The sequence below is a fragment of the Leuresthes tenuis genome, unplaced genomic scaffold (genome assembly GCF_036924035.1).
Source record: "Leuresthes tenuis unplaced genomic scaffold, fLeuTen1.0.hap1 SCAF_13, whole genome shotgun sequence".
NCBI classification, from domain to species: Eukaryota; Metazoa; Chordata; class Actinopteri; order Atheriniformes; family Atherinopsidae; genus Leuresthes; species Leuresthes tenuis.
The window spans coordinates 22,376,012-22,398,959 of record NW_027325367.1 but is presented as its reverse complement, the minus strand read 5'-3'; the positions used below and the strand labels follow the sequence as shown (position 1 = coordinate 22,398,959).

The 22,948-nt window shown below is 35.5% G+C and overlaps 2 protein-coding genes across 2 annotated transcripts; both read right to left on the bottom strand.

The window, feature by feature from the left end:
• Window positions 1–383: 383 nt before the first annotated feature.
• adgrf8 (adhesion G protein-coupled receptor F8) lies at window positions 384–6,252 on the bottom strand. Its single transcript, XM_072361894.1, has 13 exons — window positions 6,165–6,252; window positions 5,992–6,053; window positions 5,373–5,494; window positions 5,038–5,250; window positions 4,309–4,497; window positions 4,071–4,205; window positions 3,819–4,000; window positions 3,032–3,208; window positions 1,550–2,923; window positions 1,400–1,441; window positions 944–994; window positions 778–841; window positions 384–542 (listed from the first exon to the last, which is right to left on the bottom strand). Exons 1-13 carry the CDS (start codon window positions 6,231–6,233, stop codon window positions 478–480), a joined length of 2,745 nt encoding a protein of 914 aa, XP_072217995.1. The 5' UTR covers window positions 6,234–6,252; the 3' UTR covers window positions 384–477.
• Window positions 6,253–7,100: 848 nt separating this feature from the next.
• On the bottom strand, window positions 7,101–21,438 carry LOC140266796 (uncharacterized). The gene is made up of 14 exons (XM_072361893.1): window positions 21,140–21,438; window positions 15,540–15,646; window positions 15,332–15,383; window positions 15,066–15,209; window positions 14,775–14,942; window positions 13,309–13,464; window positions 13,047–13,214; window positions 11,708–11,737; window positions 8,148–8,288; window positions 7,883–8,050; window positions 7,761–7,784; window positions 7,585–7,588; window positions 7,342–7,437; window positions 7,101–7,200 (listed from the first exon to the last, which is right to left on the bottom strand). The coding sequence occupies exons 2-14, from the start codon at window positions 15,639–15,641 to the stop codon at window positions 7,101–7,103; spliced, it is 1,353 nt and encodes a 450-aa protein (XP_072217994.1). The 5' UTR covers window positions 15,642–15,646; window positions 21,140–21,438.
• Window positions 21,439–22,948: the final 1,510 nt, after the last annotated feature.

The window sequence follows — 22,948 nt, the reverse complement described above, 5'->3', positions numbered from 1 at the left end:
ATAATGTAATAAGTACTCTTAAAGTACATATAAAAAAGGAATGGTGATTGGATCATTTGGCTCAGGAGTCTAAGTGGAATATCAGTAAACTAAAGGCCAAAATATACAAAAACCTCACTTTTACAAAGATAAAAAACTTACCCTGTTTATCAAGAAGTTAATGCACCCTTTTCATCAAAGTGATCTAAAATGCCTACAATAGAATACTTTCCATAAACATTATATAATATCAAAACATTTGGCTGGTGTACATCACATGTTGTCAGCAGCTTTCAGATAATGATACATGGTTAATGTATTCTTCATTTTTTGAGAAAAAGAGATGGAAAAAAAGACAAATCAAATCAAACTGTTTTAAAATGTAATATCACACATGAGATAAACCTTTGAATGATTTTGGCTGCAATGTAGAAAAATAAAGGGCTGGTTTTGCTTTGTTGGTTTTCTTTCTAAATTGACAAGTGTTTTATGCACATATTAAGTGTTGGTGAATGACTGAGATTCAGACGCATTAGAGGACACATTGAAGCCATTCGAAGAACCTGCAACAAACAAACATTATTCTTTCTTAGGCAAAATAATACAACAGCATATAAAGTACTAGTACAAAGGCTATAAATCTAAAAGTAAGCCTGTCAAAAGTTAAAGACAATAAATCCAAAAGTTGATTTGTGCCTGTATCCAAGTTTTGGACCGGTACATAAAATCCAAAAATATTAAACATGCTATGACAGCAAACTATTAAATTTAGCCTCAGTTTATTCATGACTGATGTACCTCTTTTTTGTTTGAATTTCCTGAAAATTCCCAGATTGCTGAATGAAAATCCAGCGCTGGTGCTCTAAAACGAGAGCAAAAGTAAAAAATAAGACGCCACCTCAAAAAGCAACAAAGAATTATGAAAAACAACAACAACAGACATGATTGGAAAAACTGGTCTTACCGTTGTGCCACTCTGGGAAGTTTGTGACTTTAGTGTTAATTCAGACCGCACCTGAAACGTTAATTCTCAAAAATTAGTGTGCTGCATTAAAAACTCATGCCTACACTTGAAAGAAATAGTGAAGCCTCATTACTGCCCCGGTCTATTGCAGCGTGGAGAAACTTAAGCATTCAGGTATGATTTCAGTGGGAGACATTTTGTAGCAGTATTGTAACAACTACCAGTGTTTGGTTTGTGAATAAACAAAATTTCTGTTAAAAGCATTTAGCCTTTGACTGATTAGATTGGAAATCTAGCAGATTACTTTGTAATATAAACACTATAACTCTGTTGCAATTATTCATTCATATATAAAACTTTAGTTACACAGCATCAAAAGTATGAGTAGATGTGGATGTTTCATAAAAGTTAGTAAAATAAAGTTGGTTGATAATTTCAATATTTAGACACACATACCTTTTTGTCCAACAGTGTTCCAAACACCAAAATGAAGAAACCCTAAAAACACACAAAGTAATGTCAGCTCTGAGGGATTTGGTGATAAAAGAAAAATACCATTAAACAATATGATATACAGATCAATATTCAAAGGTAATAAATCTGTACCTGCAGTGAATTGAAGAATGCAAATGCAATATGGATTCCCTTATTTCCTGGGTCGAACATGATTCCAATTCCCAAACCCCAAGTTAATCCAAAGAATGGTGTGAGCACAGCCACACACCTGGCAATGACTGCCAGCACATGTTTTTCAGCTGCCTGTGCAGCATTTCCCCCAACCCTTCTCCTCAACATTTTGTATACCACCACCACCAGGATTATGAGGTTTATCAGCACTATTAACAGTGCAGGGATCACAAATGCCAACAGAGCTTTGGACTCTTCCCATTTCAGCCAGCAGACATTATTATCTCTGGTGTATTCTTCTTTGGGTGCAGTTACAGCTATGGTTATAGTTGCTATGATGAGAGGTGCACCATATCCGAGAGAGAATCCAATAGCCAACATTGCCATTTTAGACAAACCCCCGTCAAAGACGCTGACTGTGCGGTAGAGCAGCAGCAGAGCTGAGGCTAACATCCAGAAGAAGAGGGATAGATAGAAAAAATGGATAAAAAAGGTTGCTGTACTGCATGCTTCTGGATTTTCCTTATCTGCATCGGAAATGGCCGCCCCAATAATAAACCAGATGTTTGCAATCAGGAGAGACACAGCGATGTTAACGATGGAGACATGACGCAAGTAAGATGTAGTGTTCCTTCTTATTTTTTTCCATATGACAGCTTCAATGATGAGGCATATGACCAAAGAAGCCAGGGATATGCCAACTCCAACGTAGGTTATGATTTCAAAAGTAGGGTTATTAGGACTATACGGTGACATAAGGATCGAGAAAGAGGTGAGATGGTTGCAGTTGCAGCTGACGGTTTCATTTTCAAAGACTACCAAGGAACAGCCCTCATCATCCCATCCTCCAAGACCATCTAAGAGACTGAAGTTCCAGAAAACACATTTAGGATTCCCCAGAGTATCATTTAGAATATCAAAGGTTATTGAGATATTATTGATTTTGCCACTTGACTGAATAAGTACAACCCTTCCATTGATAGAATTAGACGATGAATTGGATTCTTCTCTTGCAGGGAGAACATTATCCATGGAGGAAAATGTTATCACAGTGATTGACTTCTTTCCTCCATCAGCTTCTGGTATTTCTACCTCCACTGAGGAATCAAACTCCTCATTAAAGCTGTCAGTGAATGTAGTTTTGTTCAAGAGAATAAATTCTGTGTCAATGTTAAAAGACTCATTGTTTAGACTTTTTGTAATATCCTCAAGCGACTGTAACAACGATGAGCTGAAACTTGTGGTTTCAGGGCTGTTACTTTGTGTTTCTGTATTGTTTTGGTCACTGTTCAGAATCACCCATGACTCTGTTGCACTGTCACTGGTGAGAATACCTGTAGTTAACAAGACATCCTAAATTGGAAAGCAAACAAACAAAAACAGAAAATATTAGATCCAAAATCATGTGTTGCTTAGCATATGTATACCATTCATTTTTAGTAAGCGCATACATTCACTTACCTCCATTAAGATACTATTTATTGGGATATTTAATGATAAAGATGCGTTGGCTACATTTTCAAGTATTGTAACAATGGCTTTAATGGTGGCAGGGGAGTCAGTTACATCTTCAGTGTTGTCCACAGTGACATTGCTGAGTTGGTCCAAGAATACTGGCAGTCTTTCTTCAGTTATACTCTGTGACAATTGAGAGAAAAAGATTGAGTATTACATGCTATTGTTTGTCCTTGAACTGGCCACAGTTAAAACGCTAATCCTGATGGAAGAAACTTCGGAGTTGCAGTCTCATTTCAGGGGTCTCATTTTAATCACTTTAAAAACATACTTTAAAGACATTTTATAATTGTATTATCAGCCATCAGTGTTAAAAAAATTGTTTGGAAAATTATTATACTAATCTAGTGAGAGCATGTAGAATCACTGTTTGCTTTTGTGTGAAACTGCAGTACATGAAATGCAGGGTAGTTTTTAAATTGTGGCCTATACATTGAGAATGATTTCAGCATGACTTTAAAGTTTAATTTTATTTTTAACATGTTACCTTTTCATATTCATTATCTGTTCCCAAAATAGTGAAATATCCATAGATCCAATGAACCAACTGCTTTGTTATGTGTGATCACCAAAAGGTAGACATATTGTTTGCCCCCATGAAATGCGTTAAACGATTTACATTTAAACAGACTAGCAACATTCATTACACACATGGGTACCACATGCCCCCAGTCTGATTTTGCATTGTGCATGCTATCATTTGGTGCCAGAAACAGCAGAAGAATTAGGTCACCTCAGACTGCTCGAGCAGTTTCTGAACCTCTTTCAGGACACAGTTGTCTTGTTTTTTTATGTATTCACCGCTTGCAGAACAGACTGCTGTCTTATTTCCAACTTTGTTCTCATCATCACAAGGTATCACGGCCTTGAAATTTAGTGTTCCACTACCATACACGACATCGAAGCATTTAATTTCTGAAAAAAAAGGAAAGCTTTCATTCACCTTAAAAGAATATTATTATCATTACAGTGAATAAGTACTCACCGTTTTTGGTGAACTCCAGTGTGATATCACTTTTAACAAATGCATTGTTTTCCAATTGACAGCTGAACTTTTTGACCTCTTTTTCACAGTTCTCAGGTATTGAGTACTCTTGGGTGATCTCGTTACCTGGACCTCCTGACACAGAAGAGAGATAAAACAGGTTACCAGTCATTTACTGGGCTAACACACAAAGACAGAGAACCAAATGGCCAGTTAAGAGTCACCAATCAATCTCAACCTTCAAGGTTATTAAACTTGACTTTATAGGGATCATCAACGGAGCAGGTCAGCGTCACAGGTGATGTACTTTTACACTCCACAAGTTTTTGGACAGGAGTCACTCGGATTTCAGGTTTTTCTTCTGCTTTGGGCTCTCCTGTCTGTCTGAAATATGACTCTCCATATTTCAGCTTACATTCATAACGTCCTGAAATGAAAGGCAATCATCATCATCATCATAGTGAGAAATAGTACAATAATACAAATACAATAGCCTGACAGTAAACACACCACCACACCATATTGGTTTGAATATTGTTGATTATCTCTCTCTTAATATTCTGGTCAGTAACAAGAATCAGTAGGAATTCTAGTGGTGGACATTTATACTGACTTTGCAAGCTAGATAATTAATAACTTGATCAGTGCAGCAGTGGAACAGCATATTATCAACTCCAATTGCCACACAAATATTAGAGATTTTATTTTTACTGGTTAATAGTTAATACTTAAAAGGTTAATAGTTCAGCCAGTAGTTTGTATAAAAAGATTTATAAATAAAAACATTTTTACAATAGATAGTGCATTGTATGTATCCATATCCATTTTGGGGTGTTGGGTCAGTATAAACCATGGTTGCAATGGCAAACCAATTAGGTTCGACCTCAAATAAAAGTCTCAAGCATTTTAGATGTGTGTATTTTGTTAAGGTAACTATGCACCATAACTTACTCCATTTATTGCTTACCTTTATCGTCAGAAAAAAAACTGTCCACAGTTAGTATCGATTGTCCATTTTCTTTCAAAATATTGTGTTGCTCATCGCGAACTATGGGTTTGTTGTCACGTGTCCACTCTGCTGTCCACTTTTCACCTAAATTATTCGGTGGAGGGCCACACTTCACAGTCATTCTTTGTCCAAAGAAAAAAGTTTCTTGTGGGTCAAATTTTAAACTCTCGCCTTTATGAGAAGGACACAAAAGTCATGAAATTATTACAGAATCTTTCTGACACAAAGATCATGTATGTCTGACACAATTGTGAGTATTATCAAAGCGCAAAAAATTGATCAGACTGTCTTACCATCATATATCATTGAGTAATTTTTAGACAGCTCACTAAATATCCCCGTTGTCACATTTTCAATTTCTTTAACATTGATAGAAGGAGCTCTAACTTCATACTGAGCAATTGTGCTTCCACTCCTGCAATACAGAATATAATCCAAATGAAAACGCCATCACTAGGAGACATAATATAGCCAATTAAGGACCATATCATATCTGCTCAAGAGCATCATGTAAGAATCAGTTATAACAATAATTATCAAATTATTACAATTCTTCATTGTCATCTCACATGGTATTTACAAAAATACACAGGCCGAAATGAAATGTTTCTGACAAATAACAGTAATAATAAAATAGAAAGAAACTAAAAGCTCTTATTTACTTAAAATAAAAAAACAGTAACTTAAAGTAACTAAAGTAATACATTCTCAGTACACAACATAGAACATAGATACACTCTTGAGCAGCAGCCCTCCGTGTTTATATGTACAGAAAATTAATTTAAATACATATATATATGTCCATTTTCTATACCCGCATAGATTGATAGATGAAGAAATAATTAGATAGATAGAAACGTATAATCTAAGTAAATAATTACTTAGAGAGTAAAATCAAAAGACTTAACCCACCGGATATTCAGAAGCTTTACTGACTGTAGATTTGTAATGTGCTCCCGACATTTACTTTCAATCTGTTTGAAACACAGACACAGCAATAGTAGTATAAGAATCACATACTGTACATTCAGTGCAACAGTGTAGTAAAAATGAAAGCTACTGACAGAAAATTTATTAGGACTTACAACTTTTTCAATGTCTTTGTACACTTCATTGGTTGGATTATTGTAGGACTCCTCGAAAGGCAAGTTCATGACAAGTTCCAAAGTCTTGGTTTCAACTGCAGTGGTTATTATTGCAGTCGATGTTGTTAGATTAAATTAAATTTAATTCATTCAAATTCAAATTAAAAACTGTGTAAAGTCAGTAAATGTTCTTTAGATTAGTAATACCACAACATAAAAATGAAAATATAATTTTTTTCCTACCAGGCGTTGATGTTATCGTCGTAGTTACTGGCAGAGTGGTTGTCAGGTTTGATGTTGTGCTTTGCATCGTTGTCGTTATTGATGTAGTTGAGGTCACTGTAAGATAATATAAGATCAATCAAAATAAAATTAAGTAAAATAAAAGAAAACTCAGTTAAATAAATGGTTTAAAGCCAGTAATTGTTCTTTAATTTAGCAACTCCACAGTATAGAAAGAAAAGGAAGTATTTTTCCTACCAGGCGTTGATGTTATCGTCGTAGTTACTGGCAGAGTGGTTGTCAGGTTTGATGTTGTGCTTTGCATCGTTGTCGTTATTGATGTAGTTGAGGTTACTGTAAGATAATATAAGATCAATCAAAATAAAATTAAGTAAAATAAAATAAAACTAAATTAAATAAACTGTTTAAAGCCAGTAATTGTTCTTTAATTTAGCAACTCCACAGTATAGAAAGAATATTCTTCCTACCAGGCGTTGGTGTTGTTTTCGTAGTCATTAGCAGAGTGGTTGTCAGGTTTGATGTTGTGCTTTGCATCGTTGTCGTTATTGATGTAGTTGAGGTTACTGTAAGATAATATAAGATCAATCAAAATAAAATTAAGTAAAATAAAATAAAACTAAATTAAATAAACTGTTTAAAGCCAGTAATTGTTCTTTAATTTAGCAACTCCACAGTATAGAAAGAATATTCTTCCTACCAGGCGTTGGTGTTGTTTTCGTAGTCATTAGCAGAGTGGTTGTCAGGTTTGATGTTGTGTTTTGCATTGTTGTCATCATTGATGTAGTGGATGTCACTGTAACATGAAATTAGATAAATCAAAATAAAACTCAATTAAATAAAAGAAAACTAAATAAAATAAATGGTTTAAAGCCAGTAATTGTTCTTTAATTTAGCAACTCCACAGTATAGAAAGAAAAGGAAGTGTTTTTCCTACCAGGCGTTGATGTTATCGTCGTAGTTACTGGCAGAGTGGTTGTCAGGTTTGATGTTGTGTTTTGCATCGTTGTCATCATTGATGTAGTTGATGTCACTGTAAGATAAGATAAGATAAGATAAGATCAATCAAAATAAAATTAAGTAAAATGAAATAAAACTAAATAAAATAAATGGTTTAAAGCCAGTAATTATTCTTTAGTTCAGCAACTCCACAGTATAGAAAACGAAATATTTTTCCTACCACACTGCCAATGAGTGTTGTTCTCACTGGCAGTGTGGTTCTGATCACTGGTGTAGTTGGGGTCACGGCAAAATGAGATAAAAAAGATAAAATGAGGATTGTTCAAAATCAGCAAATATTCTTCAATTTAGCAACTACACAATATAGAAAAAAACAGAAAAAAATATTTTTCCTACCAGGTGTCGAACATGGAGCAATACCTATGGAGAAAGGTCAATATATTACCATTTCTACTACAACAATTTTAACCAATGTGTTGAAGCTTTCATTTCCATAGCTACAAAATAGCAATGCTTACTTGTGATTGGTTGACAGAACTCTCCATCACCAGGGAGATGATTTATACATCCGCAGGTTCGTTTGCTTGTATTACTACATTCACCGTAGAAGTCACACTTGTCACATGACCAAGCAAACTGATCCTCACAGTGACATTGCATTCCTCCAGTTGAGTTTGGATAGCATGCTTTTAAAGACATTGAAAACATTAAAAAAATATTTTTTATGCTCAGTATTCAGTCTAATAAAGGAGATGAAGCATCAAGTAAGCCAGACATACTTACCTGTGGTGAAGTTTAAGTCCATTACTTTTAAATATTGGTTGTTGGGGACGGAGGAATTTTTTAGAGCATTTCTGATGAAATCTAATGATACGCTGGAAACTGGGATGCGCAACTCAAGAACTACAAAAGCGACCAAAGGATCTGTTGAGGTGAATAGGAGTGAATCCATCATCTTTACCATAATCATGTGAAACCACATGACCAAATGAGCAAAAACCACATGAGCAAAAACATGATATCAGAATCAGTTTTCCATCATTCTAAACCACTCTATTCCCACAATACTGGCATTGTTTACTGCACAAATCCCCTTTGGTGATGTTTATCATAATGTAACATATTTGTATGAGGTTAAAGTTAGAATCTACATGGTCTAAGTTGCATGAACCTTAAGGCAAACATTAAAAAGACCAAGTTGTTATGACAGATATTCTAACCTTCACAGTGCAAGTACCAGCCTCCAGAAGCACATCAGAAATTCATCCTAAACGTTTAATTAATTATAACAGTTGGTGGTAGAGTAGAGAAGGTTGGCTTCTCTTCTCTACAGGGACTGTTGTCCCTGTTGAAATAACTGTAAATTAAATGTTAAATCTTTTTTCCTGCAGTTTGTCACCTTTTTCCCCATTCAGAATGAGCTGCAATTCATGGTAACAGATTATGAAAACCTAACTTGCTTCTTATTCTTCAACAAACTATTCTACATATTGCTGGACATTATTACAAATAATCCCAAGATTTAAACAAACAAAAAAAGCCATGAATAAATCAAGAGTTCCAGGCTTTATGAGAGATTATTGCCCCAGGACTTGGAGCTCGCCCAGTACTTGTGATGCATTCTGATGACAGAGATATCTGAGTCAAGAACCCATCAATGCCCACTGGGTTTGAGGAGGTGAACAGGAGCGAAACTGTCTCTTCAGGCCATAATGTTACAAGAGATAATCTGAGAGTTGTGGAGTCTTTGCAGGGGTTTACAGAGCAGGTGACAATAGACAGAGTCTTAGACACAGACCTTCATCTAGCCTTCATCTAACATTTCACAAGTCATACCAGTTGGTGTTGGAGAAGATGCAGCTGTTGTGTTTGGCAAAGCTGTTACCGTGGTTGTCATCACTGAAAATAAAACAATCAGCCGTATAAGCACGAAAAGGGATTCAGATAAAAAGTTAAATAGCTACAGGGGTTATTCCAGAAAGCAAGTTTTGGAGAAATGCTTGGTTTGTTTCCTCTGATAAATGACCAATCATGTTATGCTGTTATCAGTCAGAAAAAAGGAGCCTTTTTGATGAGAATGATTGTGGTAAAAACAGACTTTAGGGGCATTTTGATTCTGTTTCACAGGCATTTATAAATTCAAAATAATTTTTGAACTGAGACCTTTCCAATTGTAAATCATCAAAATCAATATCATTGGTTTGGGCTACACATTTAATTATAGGTCCATAACCCAATGTATTCAATTTATTCAATTCATATTTTCATTTGTGTGAAATGTGTTTTCTGTGACCAGGTTATGAATACAGTTTTCATTAAAAGTGGAAAAGCTAAACAATAAAGCAAATTACAATACATTACCAATAATAATAATATGAATGGTGACACTATGGTAAATTTAAGATTTCACAAGTCATACCAGCTGGTGTTGGAGAAGATGCAGCTGTTGTGTTTGGCAAAGCTGTGACCGTGGTTGTCATCACTGTAAATAAAACAATCAGCCATATAAGCATGAAAAGGGATTAATTTGTTATGCTGTGATCAGTCAGAAAAAAAGAGCCTTTTTGATGAGAATGATTGTGGTTTGAAATGAGTTTTTAAGATTCTACATCTGGAGTAAAAACACATTTTAGGGGCATTTTGATTCTGTTTCACAGGCATTTATAAATTCAAAATAATTTTTTAACTGAGACCTTTCCAATTGTAAATCATCAAAATCAATATTATTGGTTTGGGCTACACCTTTAATTATAGGTCCATAACCCAATGTATTCAATTTATTCAATTCATATTTTCAGTTGTGTGAAATGTGTTTTCTGTGACCAGGTTATGAATACAGTTTTCATTAAAAGTGGAAAAGCTACACAATAAAGCAAATTACAATACATTACCAATAATAATAATATGAATGGTGACACTATGGTAAATTTAAGATTTCACAAGTCATACCAGCTGGTGTTGGAGAAGATGCAGCTGTTGTGTTTGGCAAAGCTGTGACCGTGGTTGTCATCACTGTAAATAAAACAATCAGCCGTATAAGCATGAAAAGGGATTAATTTGTTATGCTGTGATCAGTCAGAAAAAAAGAGCCTTTTTGATGAGAATGATTGTGGTTTGAAATTAGTTTTTAAGATTCTACATCTGGAGTAAAAACACATTTTAGGGGCATTTTGATTCTGTTTCACAGGCATTTATAAATTCAAAATAATTTTTTAACTGAGACCTTTCCAATTGTAAATCATCAAAATCAATATTATTGGTTTGGGCTACACCTTTAATTATAGGTCCATAACCCAATGTATTCAATTTATTCAATTCATATTTTCATTTGTGTGAAATGTGTTTTCTGTGACCAGGTTATGACTACAGTTTTCATTAAAAGTGGAAAAGCTACACAACAAAGCAAATTACAATACATTACCAATAATAATAATACGAATGGTGACACTATGGTAAATTTAAGATTTCACAAGTCATACCAGTTGGTGTTGGAGAAGATGCAGCTGTTGTGTTTGGCAAAGCTGTGACCGTGGTTGTCATCACTGTAAATAAAACAATCAGCCGTATAAGCATGAAAAGGGATTTAGATAAAAAGTTAAATAGCTACAGGGGTTATTCCAGAAAGCAAGTTTTGGAGAAACGCTTGGTTTGTTTCCTCTGATAAATGACCAGTCATGTTATGCTGTGATCAGTCAGAAAAAAGGAGCCTTTTTGATGAGAATGATTGTGGTAAAAACAGGCTTTAGGGGCATTTTGATTCTGTTTCACAGGCATATATAAATTCAAAATAATTTTTGAACTGAGACATTTCCAACTGTAAATCATCAAAATCAATATTATTGGTTTGGGCTACACCTTTAATTATAGGTCCATAACCCAATGTATTCAATTTATTCAATTCATATTTTCAGTTGTGTAAAATGTGTTTTCTCTGACCAGGTTATGGCTAATAAACAGATTATAGTTCCAATGTAGAACAGACAGAAATCCAGTAGGATTCCAGCTATGGATTATGCTGACTAAAACGTAACAGCACTTATTGAGCCCTATTTAATCTCTCTTTACACAAATACACATTAGCTTACATTTATACTTCTAGATAATTTGTATTAAAATGGAGCAGCTGCTGCTATCACTGCACTGGTTGCCAGTGGTGAATCACAGAATTGGAGCCCCAGTAATGATTGCATTTTTCAAAACAGGTTTAACAGGAGTTAACATATAATTCGCTCAACTAACTCCAACCAGCTGTTCTGAAACCAAAAGATATTTACTAACCCTACTTCCTGCAACAGACCCCAGAATGTGTTGAATTGTAATAATAATCTAAATGTTTTTCATACCAGGAGTTGGTGTGGTACATAAAGAGACACCTGTGGAGCAACAAACAGAATAGAATTATTTAATTTGATGGTCAGAAACACTCTTAAATTATAGTTATCATCAGAGCATTGAGACATAACTGTTATCTTCAGCAGAAAACTGAACTTAATACACAGTTTGCAATAGAGTTTCAGACTCTTTTGGGTAGCTGTAGCTCAAGAGGAAGATCAGTTGTCTGCCAACAAGAAGGTCAGCGGTTCTACTCCCGGCTTACCCTGATCATATGTCAAAATGTCCTTGGACAAGACAAACAGTGGTTCCAATATGTCCATTGGTTTCAATGTGTGTCATAAAGAAAAAAGCACTGTATAGCCTGTAACATTATATGGACTTAGATGTGCCATGTGAATGTAGCTTGTTGTTGAAAAGCACTTTCAGTCATCAACTAGACTAGAAAAGTGCAATATAAGTACAGTCCATTCCCCTTTTTTCTCATCAATCACTTCTCCAGAGTGCTGAAGATCCCAGGCTCATCAAAAGTTTTAATATCAAGTCAAATTTCATATTCATTATCACAAAGAATTGTAAAGATATGCGCTAACATACTGTATAGGTAACTGCACTTAAGGGACATATTTTTCTACAGGATGTTTTCCTTATATGCACTTAAGAAGGATTGTAGAAGCATTCTTAGAACACAGATCAAGGACAGCACATTTCTCTGACCAACTGAAATATAACAGAGGAAATGCAGAGACTCAAATATTCTTGCTAATTACTTATAACTTGCCTGTGCTACTTACAACCAGAAACAAAAATTAGATAGGAATCACCACATGAATATGATTTTATATATATATGGAAGTTATATAAAACTTATATTAAAAAAGTTATGGTCCCTACCTACCTCTGTCATCACTGATTTAATAAAAGGTAAAACCAAATGCAGAAGCAGTGTGAAAAAAGCAGAAAAAATAACTTCAGGAGCACAATTGTTAACCTTCAACATGCATTCAGATCAAATCCTCTATGCACACTGAAATTAAAAGTATTTAACCCTAAAAATGTTTAAAGATATGGTGGAATAGGAAGCTGTTGTACTGTGTCATTGTGGTATTTTGACTAAAGCATGTCACAGACATTATGTCTTTGAGAAGAACTTTGTGTAGATTTATTAGAATAAAAAATTACCTAATCAGTTTTATGCTTAGCCTGAAACACCACAAAATGCAGAAAACTACAAAGGGTCTGAGAACTGTACTGTACTAAATTGTAATTGTAAGACATATGAGATGTTTGTAAAAGCTTTGTGGACAAAAACACATTTTGATATTACATTTACGAAACAGGAATGCTTACTTGTGATTGGCTGACAGTACTCTCTGTCAGGAGGAAGTCCATTTATGCAGCTACATATTAGGCTGCTTGAATTACTGCAGTCACCATGAACAACACACTGGTCACATGACCAGGCATACTCATCCTCGCAATGACACTGCAGTCCTCCAGTGGAATTTGGATAGCATCCTAATAAAGGCATTTCAATTAATGTAAGTATATGCACTGTTTACAATCAGGATTAAATCCAAACATCAGTAAATGAAAAAGCAGATGATCTTACCTGTGGTGAAGTTCAGGTCCACTAATATTAAGGACTGTGAGATGTTTTGGGGGAATGAGACATTATTCAGATTGTCCCTGAAAATCTCTATGAAACCAGATGGCACACTGGAGAGTGGGATGTGCAATTCAAGGACGACATCAATGTCTACTGGGTCTATAGAGGTGAGCAGGAGAGAATCCGTCACATTTGTCATGATGTTGCAAACCAAGATTCACAGGGATATTTTAAAACCAAGGTTCCAGGTTGGCAAACTGTATTGAACTTAGTGTAGTTTACATCATGGAAAATAGAAGAACCTTGAGGAAAATCCTGATTTCCAGGCTAATTCAGATAAAAAGCAGCATACTTAAAATAAATTCTAAATTCATAAAAAAAGCAAGAGATATCTAAAATTTTGCTTCACATTTTACAGTGCAAGTGCCAACATTCAGAAGCTCACACACTAACTGCCATCTTGAAGAAATAATGAGCCATACCAGTTGGTGGTTGACGTGATGGAGCTGTGGTGCTTGGAATGGCTGTTGTTGTTGCTGAGTGGTGTAAACAACAAAAAATAAGTTGTGTTGGAATCCGTAGAAGCCATTTTACTTTAAAAAAAAATCAGTAACCACAATGGTGTATTAAAGAGTTTTGCAGAAACTGAGTTTATCAGACTATCTGACTTGAGACTTGAATTAGTTTCTCCTTCTAAGATAGAAAGTTAATAGAAAACTAACAGTTTATCTGGTATCATATCACTCTGTGAACTTGATAAAGAAAGGCTGTTGTCACCAAAAACAAGTTTTTTCCTGGGTCCACCATTTCTGCTGGACGTGAACAGGACTCAAAATCCTGGTTAGGCTTGTCATCTAAGTTTGTAACATGTAGTATTTGATCTGTTACAAGTTATGCCATAAGTCAAATCAGCCATGACTGCTGTGGCTGGGGATTTCTGTCTTGAATCTGCACTGTAAAAAAATGTGTATATTAGAAATGTTATTTTACAGTTTCTTCTAGTACTTTTGAAATGTGGGAAAACATAAAAAATGTTATAGATATTGACTGTGATGTGAAACATTTACATTCAATGTGATATAACGTGAAAAAGCTGCACCTGTGAAAATTCATAAAACTTCCATATTTTAAAGATAATTTTGTTTAATTTTACACAAAAAGACATTTTCAAATTTATCATAATTAAAAAAAATGTAACAATCAAGCTGTTAAATTCAGGTTTAATACTGTTGATACCCTTCTAAAATGAAATACAATTAGGGTATGAAGGGTCTGATAGAGTCTTGATGGGTGTTTTGTATATTCACTACTCCTAACAGATAAATGTAGTGGGTAACAGTATAAAGCAAAATTAAACAAACAAAAAAAACCTTTAGCGATGTTTAGAGACCTCAAGCACAGACCTGGATAAATGCACTTTACGCCTAATGTGATACAATTATATATTGTGTGACAGCCCTCAGGCCTACCTGTTCGGTTTGGCTGGCAGTACTGGTTGTCTGCAGGGAGGTCATTAATGCATCCACATGTGTTACCAATAATGGGATCACAGGCTCCATGGCTAATGCAATTGTTATAAGACCAAGCAAAGCTCTCCTCACATGTGCACTGGTATACTGTCATGTTTGATGAACATACTATGGAGAAATACAGAACCAAACAATCATCAAGGTTTAATGATTATGTCTGCAGGTAATATAAGACTATGCAATACTAACCTAAAGCAAACAGTGGAGTGACAGAATATAAGAATGTTATACCTGTTGTGGTGTCAATGCTGGTAATTTCAGTAGAGTTGTTGATCAGTATGGGTAGGCTGAGTGAGTTTAAAAACACTCTGAGACTCTCCAGTTCAGAGAGGCTTATAACAACTTGGAGCTCGTAATCAGTGGAATTTGCGAGAGCTAGAATTAAGGAAAAAAAACAATGAGATACTGCATTACCGTTGAACTGATAATCCTTCATTCATTAACAAGGATAGGACAGATCTAGTAAGAGAATGTCAAAGTTCTTTGCAATGACTCACTTGCTCTTTTTTCTCTGCCATGAAGACTAGAAGTTTTGATACCAATCAATTCCTGGAATAATAAATAGATTAGTTCAACTCTGCATTCTATCTACACAGAGCAATATCTACAACCATTTACCAGTTTATAAATAGACAAGTGCATCTATGTACTATCGCAGTTCTTATAGTGTGTTTTGTGACCTTTTATATTAATTCTCATTCTTACCTCAAAGAAGACAGTCAAAGACGTTCTGTATCCCTGCTTCTCAAGACTGTAGCATACAACCAGAAGAATAATGGCAAACTGTACTGCCTTTGGTAATGCCATCCTGACTACAGAGAGGAAATAATGAGCATCATAAATTAAGTTAGATAACATGTATACATTCATGTAATGTGGGAACAAAGTGTGTAGACAGTACATTCTAAACGATAGAATAGATGCTTGAGGTGTTATGTAAGGTTGTACTAGATCATTATCTCGCAACCAGGAAGCTCACAATGAAAGAGTGCTATACCTTCCTGATTAGTGAAAACCTGAAAGCTGATGGTCCTGTTTGAATTCATTCCATTGACGTTGACTCAGTTTTTGGAATTTCCTCGATGGACTTTTGGTTTCAGTTGATTGGAGAGTTTTGGTAAGCTCCACTGATTACAGATAAGGCTAAGGCCCAATACAATAATGGCCGGCTATAAAGATTTAGCTATATAGATTCAAATTTATGGAATACAACCTGGATGAGTAGGACGAACCTGAATCATAAAAAGTCCTTGTTTTATGGAAGGTAACTGTGTGTTGGCACACTTTGCAGGCCCTAACTATTAAATAAAGTTGCACTTCTGCACAGGGTAAATATAGAAAAAGTGTATTCCACATTGACATCTGTCATGCTGGATTATTACCTGTGTTTAAAAAACCTGTCCACAGTCTTAATCAAAAACTTAATCAAGGAAAATGAGAAACTTTTAGAAACGAGGGAATGAATGACAACAAGGAAATATAAAAACAATACATAAAAACCCACCCAGTCTGGATGCAGTCTTTGCTGTCATTGTCTAATAATTGCCTACTGTATGCAACAAAAGATACTTTGTGTGCCACAGATGCCAGTGCCTTTGACAGATAGGCAGTAATTTGATGCTCCTGGGATGAAAATGATGATAAGGGAGGAATAAAACCACCTTAATTCAGAGAGTTCCTCTAATTTAAGATAATTTGTTCCAAAGTGTACCAACGACAGACTGGTGACACGTCATCTCCACAACCTTCTGCCAAAGCTTACAGCCACAACAATACAAGACAGCATCAGTCCAAGTCTCTTGAGTGGACCAGTTTAATCCCAGACTTAAACCTAGCAACTAACCTGTTGAGGAAAGACCTGAAGATGACAGTTCACAGACAGATCAGTTTGTGACTTCAGTTTTTTATTTTTAATAGATTCATCTGGATATAAAACAAGGGAAGCTCCACGTGAAAATATGTTTTTCATTGATTTATGATCTAAACACTGACAACATTCATCAACAAAAGTTTTGATGACTCAGTAACCACAATAATAATGGCTTGAAAGAATGGAGAGCCATAAAAGCAGCCTTTAGGTAAGTTGACAGGGAAGCATACAGCGCTACCAGAGTGAGACTTAAAGGCATCAAGGAAGTGGAGAATACTCATCATGTGTGCTGAATACCATGCAACTTGAGACACAGTCACACTCACTCTTATCGTCACCACCTGCAGGTGAACTGCCAACTATAAAAAATCTACAGCTGATGTGAGAATAATTCTGCTGAGGGTGAATACAAGCGAAGCTGAGGGGACTAAAGCTCTGTTGTGCTGCTAATATGTTACCACCGCCATGATGTTTGTTAATGCTGATCGTGTTATTTTTTTTAAAACTGTTACTAAATTACCCTTCTGGAATAGATAAAGATTTCTGAATCCGAACTTTTACTGGCTGTGCAGTAAAAACATGTGTCAGCCTGTCAGCCTTTGTTTACTTTCCGATGCTACAAGAGTGTTCCTACCTTCTGTGAGACATCATTCCTGTGAAATCCCTTAAGCACTCCCTGTCTGAATAAGTGTAACAAGTGAAACATCCTGGTAAACCTGGTCCGTCACCAGTTTGCATTAATGGCAAATATAAGATGCCATCTCCACTGCTCCCCACGCTGTCGTAACACCCCTCACCCATGACTATGTGACTAAACACGAAGAGAACTTTATTGTGGAGTTTTGTGACAGCACCACCATCATCAGACAACAAACAACAATAAATGGGGGCAAATTTAACTATCTTCTGAAAAGAGGTGGTACTTGGAGAAGAATTTGCTGCTAAACGTCAACTAAACGTGTAGATCATCATGTTAGTAGAGGGAGGACTCAGACACACATCTCTTTCAATATCATTAGAGTTGAGGTTAAGCAGATTAGCTGCTTTTAGTTCTTCAGACTAAATACCACAGAAAAACTTGGAATCGTCATCACATATGTCCAAACTAGTTCAGAAAGCCTATACTTCCTGGGCAAATCTCAGAAGGCTAAACTTCGGAGCCAAATTTTTGTGAACCTCTGTGGAGCTGCACTATGGATTGTCCTGTCAAATGGAGACATCAAACTGAGTACCCATCTACATCCAGCAGAGATACTGGAGCCGTCTTTGTCCTCAGGCTGTGGTACTATGGTTTTAACCACAATAGTTTTTGTTTTCTGGCTTTATAATTGATTCATTTTCATATTCAATCTTGTTAATTGAATTAAAGAGACTTCTGAAGTTTGGTATTACAACCTCTGTCAGAAAGCTGATAGTAAACTGAATCCTAATTCCTGAATCTTAAAAACGAAAGCGGTGTTGAAAGTTTGTGAAGTGACTTCATGAGGAAAAAGCAAACAGAAATGAATAATGAATGGATAGATAGGTCTACTAACTTAAAGTGGACTGTGATAAAAAGAGGAAGCATGGAAATCTAACAAAAATCAGGTGTTTGTTTAATCATGTGTCTCATCAGGCGCAAATATGTCTTTAGACATTTGCTGTTTGGTTATGACTGGGAAATAAAATTATTTTACATCCTTGTATAACTGCTACATTTCACACCACAGATCAACTTAACTATTACTCTTTTTTAAATGTAAAACTGAGCTTGTCTGTCAAAAAGTGATCTTAATTATAGCATGACATTGAGAGAGTACAGAGTGGTGCTACAGAAGAGCCTTTCAGGAAAATATCCACACCTGATAATGACAACTGACACTACTGGTTTGGGCGCCCAGAAAATGAATGGAATTACAGTTTACAGTGGCTCTGAGCCAACAGCTCAAGGTACACATCACCAAGGGTGAAAATAAAGGCCCCAAGGAAATTCTGTGCTCAGGAACCTGTTCTATTTCTCTTTTATTTAGCTGATCCCTCCACCTAAGCCTATTTGTGCAAGAGTCTAGAATATGCTTAATTTTCAACCTATAGGAGGGGAGGGGAGGGTTACACTGTGCCATATGTCATATTGAGGTCCCGACCGCATCGTTGTAATAACACCGACATCCTCTAGGGAGCGACAGAAGTTACGCGCGTACAGCTTTAGATTAATTGTGGAGCCAACTGAATCTGTTAATGTAGGTCTCTGATGCTGAAATGACCTCTTGAATCTTGAGAAGATATGAAAGTATGATAATTGGTAAGACTGTAGTTACTTTCTGTTTTGTGTTTGTACTGTATTCCCTCTCAGGTCTGAAAAACATTTGGTATGTAAATTGCAGTTCCTGTACTTCATGCTTTCCATGCAATGAGGGGCCTATGTCAGTTTTAAACCACTCTGCTTTCACAGTCAGTACTGCTGTCTGTAAAGTGCATGCTTAGTTGATAGAAGCTAATTAGACTAGACTGCATATTAGTGTATCGTATTAATTGGTAAATTGAATCCTGCAGCTGAGATGACACTTAAGGAATAAATTAAATCATCATGTTTGATGACTGAAATCTTTTTCACTGAATCCCAATTAATATGAGATACTCTCACTGTCCCAACCCAGGTAATCTTAACAGTTCACTCTTTGAGTTTCTTATCTCAACACTGCATTCTTTTTAAATTATACATTATTAGTTTCCTGGTTAACTGCACTTGTTTGAAACTCCTCCCCGTGACCCTTTTGAAATCGTTTTTTGGAAAGTGTCAAAAGTTTTTTTTGTCATACAGTCACACAGTGTCCAGCACATGACTTCAAATGAATACTGCTGTTTCAAATTGATTTCAAAGTAAACATTCAACCTAGGGTATTTGTGGATTCCTAAGAAGTCTCTGATGTTAAATGTACAAAGTCATAAATTCCTCAATTGTCATTTTATTTTAAGTTAATAGGATGCAGGATGTAAAAATTATATTCGAGATGACAGATTTGGATCTCTAGGATGGATACATACATACTATTCCATACAAATATATTTTGCAGGATTTGATTGAGACACAAATAGGTTTTTGTATCTTGATGTAACAATTTGATGTAACAATTTAGTACAGTCTCATTGAACCCTTTGTTATATTCAGCTGGGGTGGTGGCAGTAAATGAACTTATCTGATATTTGAAAAAGTCTTAATGTCTTTAGACCCAAGCTTTAATTCAATATGCCTTTTTAATTTCTCCCGGTTATTCAGTATGGGTAGAATTTAATTTAACTGTCATTCCATTAGACCTCTCACTTTTTTTTTTAACTGTAAATTTGGTTTTAATATTTTTATGTTCTCTGTGATGGACTGGCGACCTGTCCAGGGTGTACCCCGCCTTTTGCCCGATGACTGCTGGGATAGGCTCCAGCCCACCCGCTACCCGATTAACGGATTGACGGTATAGAAAATGGATGGATTTTTATGTTCTACGTGAAGCACATTGAATCGCCCTGTTGTTGAAATGCGCCATAAGAATTAATTTGTTTTGCCTTGGACCAAGTGAGTCAAAGAAGTAGAAGAAAGTAAGAAAGTAAGACATCTATGCACTGTTGTTGAATAGTACATAGTTTTTGAGGGAAAAAAAGTGCTCATAGGTTCTAGTTTACACGACCCAGTGTTCTCATAAGAGAATGCTGCATCTTAGGTGGTCATAACGTATTAGACTTGATTTTTAAAAGTGTGCAGATGTCAAGAATTAACTTTAACTTTATGATAGTTAACTCTTTGTAAGCATTGTTCTAACCCCTAAATTGGAATCTCTTGGGCAAACTGGCCCAGGCATGAGTTTATCTTTGTTCACTTCTCACTTCAACAACAAAGCAGAAAGTGAAAGTTCACACTTTGAGGGGTATTTAAAGATTAATTTTTTTGATAGAAGGATTTGGTTCAGTTCAGCAAAAAAAATGGTGACGATGCTCAGCTTCAGAAGCATATTTTCATTCAAATTATTGTTTTGATTAAGTGTGGCTCTGTTTCTTTTTTCTGCATTGATAGATTTTTAAAAACGCTGAATGTCACCTAAAATCATATTTTTTTCTAAATGGAATTTACTAGCAAATACAATCTGTGCATCTTTACTGTTGTTTGTTCCTGAATTGAAATGTTGATGACCCTTTAGCTTCTTTTAAAAGTACTGCTTAAAAGAGAAAAAATTCTCATTTCCACTTCTCAGTTCAACATTTTATAACAATTACTATTTACCTTCACTAATTACCATCTTGTCTTTCATTCATTCTGTACACAAGGTGAAATGTTAAGCCAATGAAAGAAAGCATAAATATAATCTGTTCCTGGATAACATGCTCCACAGTTGGACTGAAGGGATAGGTAAAAGTCTATAATATATAACAAGAAGAAAGATTTCAAAATGTATTAAGCCCAGTTTACCTCTCTTTGTCTTCTGGCTTCAGTAAAGACTGTTGTCAGGACAGCATTTTATTGCACTGGAGCCACAGACTAATTTTCAGGTGTACCATAAAGCCTATTTGTCTTCTTCCTGATATTCTTGTCTGAGTCACACACTTGTCTGGCCGGTTAAGTGACATGATTCCTGACAAATGCAGATGCACTGGTTTATTCTGTAGCAGAGCAGTTTAATGGGGATGATAGTTCTGTTTATACAGATTTGCATGTCTTGTTAGGAATCTTTGCTCATCAATCTGCTAAGAGAAAGAAAACATGTTTATAGTGTTTAACAGTTATTCTGTACTCATTCAGAGTTGATGATTATTCTGTCAAAATGTTTGCTTCTTTAGGATTGCTTGTAATCTGTACTCTAAGAAGAAGAATCAGTAGGTGCATCTGGGTGACAACTCCAAAAGTTTACATCTTCATTTATATATTCCTTGTAACATAAAAGCTCTCCCAAATTAGTAATGGTAGAAATGGAACCAAGTGCAGTGGGACATGACGCTGTTCTTCTCCATAGTTTATTCAAAGTATCAGAAGTGAAATTATTTTAAAATTTGTTGGGTAAGTGTTCTTGAACTCAAAATAATATAAAATCATGTATCTGATGGCTAATAAGTGGTCAATAGGTTGGGTTGATATTCTTGCCATAATTGGATTATGGCAAGACATAAATATTATCAGGTCTTCTTCCTTATGTTCCTTAAGCAACTCAATGAGCAGCCAACATCTATGGACATACAGAATTGGTTCATATAATGTCCCCCTTTCAGGGGAAAGGGGTTTCATGTTGACTACTTTGAAATATCATGACAATTTTACTGTTACCATTGTTTCAGATCATACATGTTGTTTGATCACAAAGTTAATTTCAAGTCCTTTCAATATGAGATCAGAAGTAATCGTCTTATACAAATGAAACGATTAACAAAATGGTGAACATTAAGTCCAAATCCAGACTTGTTGAGATTTAAACTTAAAGTATGTTGCATTTTTTCTGGACACATTCACTTGGCATACTCGTGTTAGCTGGAAAACTCCTATGATGTGTTATGATGTGGATTGATTGTTGAATATAAAGGGTGAACATTAAGTTTTCTCATTAAGCAGGTAGAGTTTTCTAAAGATTACATGAATATGGCTATTTAGGCCGTATGGTGAACGCTGTTTTCGTTTCATCCCGTTCCACTAAATGCGATCTACAAGATCTTTCAATGATAAAAAAGTACTTACTCTTACTTCTTTAAATCAGTTTTGTTCGGCGCTTTAAATCCTGCAAGAGTCCCGTAATCACGCTGATTATCTGGTACTATTTTTCGAAAATCGCAGTGATATTTTGGTTTCTGCGCAGTTAAATGTGGACCATGAGCCTTGCCGCGCAGTCACGTGGTATTTTTAGACCAATCCGGTGCTTTTTTAGTAAACATACTGTCAACTGAAAGCTTCCCTGACCTCGTTCAACCTTACGGTAATGAGGAAGACCACCCTAGAAGTTCTCAAAATTGACCCGTCTCGAGCTTAATCCGGGCTACATACATTGTAATGATGATAATGTATCAACAATCAAGACAAATGGGGTTTAGTGACGAAAAACGTCTTATAGCATGGCTCATTATCCTCCTGAGACCCCAGTCTTGGCTTGCATTTTAGATTGCTTCTATCTATTTGGGTGTTAGGAGGAACCAACAAATAGAATTTTAAAATATGTACATATTTCCATATATAATTTTTGGTATATTATTAATATTTAATTATATATGATGTAGATAAAAATATATAAATAAATAA

Coding starts and splice junctions, on each gene's coding strand:
- adgrf8 (XM_072361894.1), bottom strand. CDS start 6,233: ATGAACTTGCCTTTCGAGGAGTCCTACAATAATCCAACCAATGAAGTG. Junction 6,054..6,164: donor ACAAAGACATTGAAAAAGTT/GTAAGTCCTAAT, acceptor TGTTTCAAACAG/ATTGAAAGTAAATGTCGGGA. Junction 4,001..4,070: donor ACTGGAGTTCACCAAAAACG/GTGAGTACTTAT, acceptor CTTTTTTTTCAG/AAATTAAATGCTTCGATGTC.
- LOC140266796 (XM_072361893.1), bottom strand. CDS start 15,641: ATGGCATTACCAAAGGCAGTACAGTTTGCCATTATTCTTCTGGTTGTA. Junction 8,051..8,147: donor GGACTTAAACTTCACCACAG/GTAAGTATGTCT, acceptor TGTCTTTAAAAG/CATGCTATCCAAACTCAACT. Junction 7,201..7,341: donor GACGATAACATCAACGCCTG/GTAGGAAAAACA, acceptor TTCATGTTACAG/TGACATCCACTACATCAATG.